The sequence below is a fragment of the Colletotrichum truncatum genome, assembly GCF_014235925.2.
Source record: "Colletotrichum truncatum strain CMES1059 chromosome Unknown Contig_0006, whole genome shotgun sequence".
Lineage (NCBI taxonomy): Eukaryota > Fungi > Ascomycota > Sordariomycetes > Glomerellales > Glomerellaceae > Colletotrichum > Colletotrichum truncatum.
Window position 1 is genome coordinate 609,432 of NW_027222403.1, and position 6,000 is coordinate 615,431.

Sequence of the window (6,000 nt, forward strand, 5' to 3'; positions counted from 1 at the left end):
GTAAGGGTCGAGGAGAAAAATGGCAAAAAGGACTCACAAGTCGGGCAAACAAGCTTGCAAAAAAAGGACCACGAGATAACACCTCACCTCGCCGCCCCCCTATTCTCAACAGCGGCGCAGCACGCCACCCCGGCGGAAAAAAGGTCTCAAACTTTTCTTGCTTGTTGGCTGTTTGGAAATATCCTGTTCTGAACAGGACTATCTGCAAGATGAGAGGAGATGGATAGATTGAGAGAGTGTGTGTGACAGAGTGAGTGAGTGGGATGTTCTTGGCATACAGGCTTCTATCCTCTCTCAGTGTGTCCGTCCGAAAACCAAATCGTCCAATCTCTCTTCCAACTCTGAATCCTCTGAATCCCAAACAAAACCGAGCGGACGCGGAGGAAAAACGAAACGAAAGGACCGGGTCTGGGGCGCTGTGCCAGTCAGTTTACTGCGTGCTGCTGTGCTACAGGAAGTTTGAGCGCCCACAAGTCACAATTACGTGGTGATCCATGCCTCCGTCCTCATCATCTGAAATCCCAACCAGAATCCCATGCATACGTGCAGCGCAGCGCAGCCCGTACCAGCCGGTCCGGACAAAAACCACCCATCTGAGATCAATAACTCATCGATTGCAGGTTCTGCTTCTAAATCGGACCGGCCCCTGGACTAGCGCGTCAATGTGCCGGTGCCTTTTCCTGGGACAATGGTCAACCCTCGGCCGCCCATCCCACCCAACCATCCATTCCCAATCCTAGTTCATTGTACATACGCACTATACTATTATAGTAAGATGTACATAGTATCAATGTGTGGGTGTGGGTACCCGCATTTCTAGAACACGAGAAAAAAAAAAATAAAAAAACCAGGGATAATGCAGTTATGAAGATAACGGTCCCGGATGTGGATAAGGCCCGAACTGCCAGTTGATGGGACTTTGAACAAGGACCGGGATGGTCTCCCCGAAGCTTGTCATTGGACGAAGTAAGCATACGGGAGTGGACTCAGCCCCTCCTTGAGAGAGAAAAAAAAAGAAAATGTCATTATATGAGAGGAAAAATAAAAGGGCCAAGCACAACTGAGGAGGCGGCGTAGGGGGGGAACGGGGGGACGGGGGAACGTCAACAGGCGCGAAGGGGGCGCTGAAAATGGCCTTCCTGGTTATGCCAGTGACGAGTTTTCTCTGTTTACTATGTATTCTTCTCCTTGTCCCTTTCTGTTCCTAGTATATTTCAATACGTATGTGGAGATCATTCACCCCCTGGTGGATGTTCGTCACTTCGCCGAAACATCTAATCCTTTAGTACTCCATACGAAATTTATTAGGGGAAAGAAAATAAAATAAAACAACAACACAGACAATACCAGAACAAAAAATAAAACTTCGAACCAACGGCGGCCGAGCCAACCAGACTTCGGGGCTTTCTATGGCTTGATGGCTTGACTGGCAAGGCACTAAGCATCTTCCCCCGGCGGCGTTCGTGTTCGTCCACGCCACACACCCCCCTTCCCACCAACAACAAGCACCACACCCCCTGCAGCAAGCTGCAGCAACTCAAGCAAGCGCTTGGCCCGTTCTTCTTCTTTCTGTCTGCCATGTCATGTTAGTTTCTCGCCAGTCTCGGCCTATCTCTACTTCTCTCTCTCAGTCTCCCTGCCACACGCCCCTGAGGATAGCCGCCAACTCCGACACACGCAGGATAGGCTGCAGACATTTCGATCAGAGACCAATTACGCCAGCCAAATGGAACAAATAGTAGCTGACCCAGGCGCGCAGGAAGTAAAGTAAAAAAAAACCAACTGTGATTGTGATATGGGGCCAGCCCATCACAGAGATACACACATCCTCGCGCCTGGACTGGACAAGCCGATGGAAGTGGGTTCCTTCAACCCGGTCCCAACCTGGCCTTCCAATTTTAATCACGTCAGGCTCTCGTCGGATCGTAATCATGGCAGTGAGGCTTAGCGGAGTCCGAGTGGGTTCCCGTTAAGTCATGTCCAGAGGCTTTTCCTTGATGTACGTCCGCGCGGGTCCCCCAAAGCCTCCTCCTGGTCCCAGGTCAAATGTCTTGCTTGGTCGGATTTGCCCTCTGTGCCCCCCCAGACTTGCTTCCCGTCAAATCTCCAAGCCAACTCCTCGGCTTCTTGGTCCCTTTTCTTGGTAACCTTCCCCCTCCCCAAACCGGTACTTCTCTTCCTGTCAAGTCAGGCCAGGCTTCTCGGGAAAGCAGAAGAGTCAGTAACCCTACCTGCACTAGCTTCAGCTCGTGTTCGATGACATATACTAGTCGATCGATGCTCTATCAGTAGCGGGTCCCATCTTTCTTCCCTCTTAATTCCTGTTGTGTCTTTTTGACCAATACACCACACTCGTTTACACACACACACACGTCCAAACCCGTTTTTCGAACCTGGCTGGAGAAGTCGAAGGGAGTAACGAGAGAGAGAGTGAGAGACAAAGAGACAAGACGTAGGGGAATCACACAATCGTTTACTGCTTTATCGGGAGGTTCAGCCTCTTACACGCTCTTCGCCCAAACAAACGCCTAGCATACCACACGGCACCACACCCAGCGTTTCCGCCTCAGACACATTATACACTCGCTCATTCCAACCCGGTCGGTTGGACAACACCGCAGTCATGATGAGGGGACACGGGGGCCAGCAGGGCCAGGACTACCCCGAGGGGGAAATGGTGGAAATCGACGTTCTCCAAGGACATCACCATCCTCACCAGCATCAATATCAGCCGCCCTACCAGAATAATCAGAATCAGAACCAGCAGCAGCAGCAGCAGTACCAGAATCAGTACCAGGAGTACTCCCAGAACCCTTACGGCAGCCCTTACCAGAACGACGTCGACCAGTCCCAGGATTTCCAGTTCGGTCGCGCCCTCACGAACAACGCCGCCCAGACCCAGCAGTTCCAGCAGCAGCAGCAACAACAACAGTTCGTTGCCCAACCCCACGCCATCGGCGGGGACGAGTACGGTCCTCCTGGCTGGGCGAACCGTCACTCCATTGGCATGTCAGGTGCGCCTTCAATTGGACCTTCGATCTCCGGCATGGACACTCCCGTCGAGTCCCGCGCGGCTACGCCGACGCTGAAGAGCGGCCAGCAGACGCCGTTCGATCATCTTCCACCCCCGAGGCACCCGTGGTCTACTGATTCTACGCCCAACAGCCCGATGGTATGAGGTCCTCTTTGATTGATGGTGATAACCGCCTGCGTCTCAGGTTGGCTGACTTTACGTGTGTGAATAATAGAACCAGAGCCACCAGAGTTTGGCCGCACTGCTCCCCGGACAAGCTTCGCCTGTGCTCAACAAGGAGTGGGTTGAGGGTAGCGACCAGATCGCAAGACTGCACAAGCGCGACGACTCCGAGATTTGGAATGGTTGGAAGCGTCAGTTCTTCAAGCTCACCCCCATCTTGATCCTTTTCGCTACCGCCATGTACCTTGTCTATCTCGCCCTCCGTATCTACTGCGTCATCTCCGCCCAGGAAGCTGCCAGAGAGGTTTACGCCCAGGCTTGGGTGTTCATCGCCGTCGAGATTGCCGTCGCCATCCCCTCGCTCATGCACAACATCTGGACCATGTGGTCCATGAAGAAGCGCCATCGCCCTAAGCTCCGTCTCATGGGTGACGAGGTTCCCACCGTCGATGCCCTGGTAACTTGCTGCGGTGAGGAGGACGACTTGGTTCTCGACACTGTCCGCGCCGCCTGCGACATTGACTACCCCCAGGACCGATTCCGTGTTATCGTGTGTGACGACGGCAAGTCGGCCGGTTTGGAAGCCGGAATTGCCGCCTTGGCCAAGACCTACCCTAATGTCTACTACCTTGCCCGCCCGAAGTACCCCGGAGTTCCTCACCACTTCAAGGCCGGTAATCTCAACTACGCCCTCGACTTTGTCCACACGATGCCCGGTGGTGCCGGTCAGTTCATGGCTGCTCTCGATGCTGATATGGTACGTTCAGCCCACTTCGTCTCATCTCATCACCCCTACTACCTACCCCTCATCCGTGATTTAAACTTTCAGCCAATGTGTCTGTCTATATGCAATCATGCTAAACTCTCTCACCTGCAGATCCCCGAGCGCGACTGGCTCCGTGCCATTCTGCCTCACATGCTCATCGACCCCAAGGTGGCCCTCGCCTGCCCTCCTCAGCTCTTCTACAACACCCCGCCATCCGATCCCCTGGCCCAGAGCTTGGACTTTTTCGTTCACGTCATTGAGCCTGTCAAGGACGCCCTTGGTGTCGCCTGGTGTACCGGTTCCGGCTACGTCGTCCGTCGTGAGGCTTTGGATGAGATTGGCAACTTCCCTCTCGGTTCGCTCGCCGAGGACGTCGCTACTTCGACCTTGATGCTTGGTAAGGGCTGGAAGACGGCCTACATTCACGAGCCCCTCCAGTTCGGCACTGTCCCCGAGGACTATGGCGGCCATCTCAAGCAGCGTACCCGTTGGGCCATCGGAACCGTCGACACTTCTTTCAAGCTCAACTTCTGCCTGTGGGGTGACAAGGTCAAGCACATGACTGCGGCTCAGCGGTTCTCTGGTTTCCTGTACGCGACGCTCAGCATGTACACCATCCTCCTGACCATCTCCATGTTCGCCATCCCCATCATCCTGGTCATGAACAAGCCCCTCGTCGCCTTCGCCAGCTACGAGCAGCTCCGATGGCTCATCCGCGCCTGCTTCGCCGCCACCATCTCCAACCGCCTCTGCGAGTTTGCCCTCTTCATCCCGGCCGGCTACCACACCGGTCAGCGTGGCTCCCGCTACCAGCTCTGGATGTCGCCCTACATCGCCCTCTGCATCATCCGCTCCTTCATCCTGCCCACTTGGCTCGGTGGCCAGACCCAGGCTTTCAAGCCCACGGGTTCCCTCGGCTCTGCCCTCAACGAGCGTGACGCAAAGACCCGCAAGAACATGTTCCGCCGCCTCTGGGGTATCTTGATCAACTACATGGCCATCTTCCACCTGGCTTTCGTCTACCTCACCCTCGTCGGTGTCGTCCTGACCTCGTACCGCGTCTTCTGGGTCAACGACACTCTGCGCGACACCCTCATCGGCCTGATCACGCACGCCTTCTGGCCGCCTCTGACCTTCATCTTCATCTGCAGCTCGCTGTGGACGCCCATTGCCTACGCCATCGACCCTCCCAGCATGCCCGACCGCGAGCAGCTCCTGCAGCGCGACCCCAAGACCTTTGTCGCCCACCCGACACCCCAGAGCAAGAAGATTGCCTTCGGTGGCCAGGCGGCCTGGTTCGAGACTGAGCTTACGATCACGACGGCTTACACCATCCTCGTCTTTGTGTGTTCCTTCTTCTTTTAAGAATATGGTGCAGCGGAAAACACGAATTTGTTTGCCTCTTGCTTCGTTTTCACCTTTTCTTTTTTTCTTTTTCTTTTTCTTTTTTTCCTTTTATTTTTACAAAAACACATACGCAAGTTTCATACAAATGGCGCAGGCAGCGGTGCTCCAAACGGACAGGGGAGCGCAGATGACGCATTTACACAGCATACGCACACTCTCAATGCGCATACAACAACAAAACAACGTACAAACCACACACACTCACAGATGACTGTCACGATAATGTAATGGCCTGTAAACTACTGCACATAGATCAGTATAGAATTTACGTCACTATAGGGGACGCAGAGGAATCCTTGTTGTTGTTTTTCCCCCTCCCTCCCTGCTGGAAGGGACGAGAGGGAAAACACAAAAACATTCATACATAACTTTTTTGTTCAAAACAGGAATATAACATTTTAAAAAATTCATAAAAATCAAAAAACAGCATCTTAGCCCCATTGAGACTATAACCACCGCCATGACTTAATGCTACTACTACTGCTACTACTACTACTACTTCCTGCTATTCGTGACCGGTTCAGAATCGTTGGCTAAGCATTGAACCTTGGTTTCAGGCCGCAGATTCGTCCCGCCGAAGAAGCCTTCCCCTAAAGGTTCCAGGCCCTTGATGGTGAAGATGGGCTTGTCT

At 53.6% G+C, this 6,000-nt stretch overlaps 1 protein-coding gene across 1 annotated transcript; it reads left to right on the forward strand.

The window, feature by feature from the left end:
* Positions 1 to 2,623: 2,623 nt before the first annotated feature.
* CTRU02_209446 (putative glycosyl transferase) lies at positions 2,624 to 5,327 on the forward strand (the record flags this gene model as incomplete). The annotated part of the gene is made up of 3 exons (XM_036726718.1): positions 2,624 to 3,172; positions 3,249 to 3,953; positions 4,074 to 5,327. 3 exons carry the CDS (start codon positions 2,624 to 2,626, stop codon positions 5,325 to 5,327), a joined length of 2,508 nt encoding a protein of 835 aa, XP_036581427.1.
* Between the last annotated feature and the right edge of the window lie 673 nt (positions 5,328 to 6,000).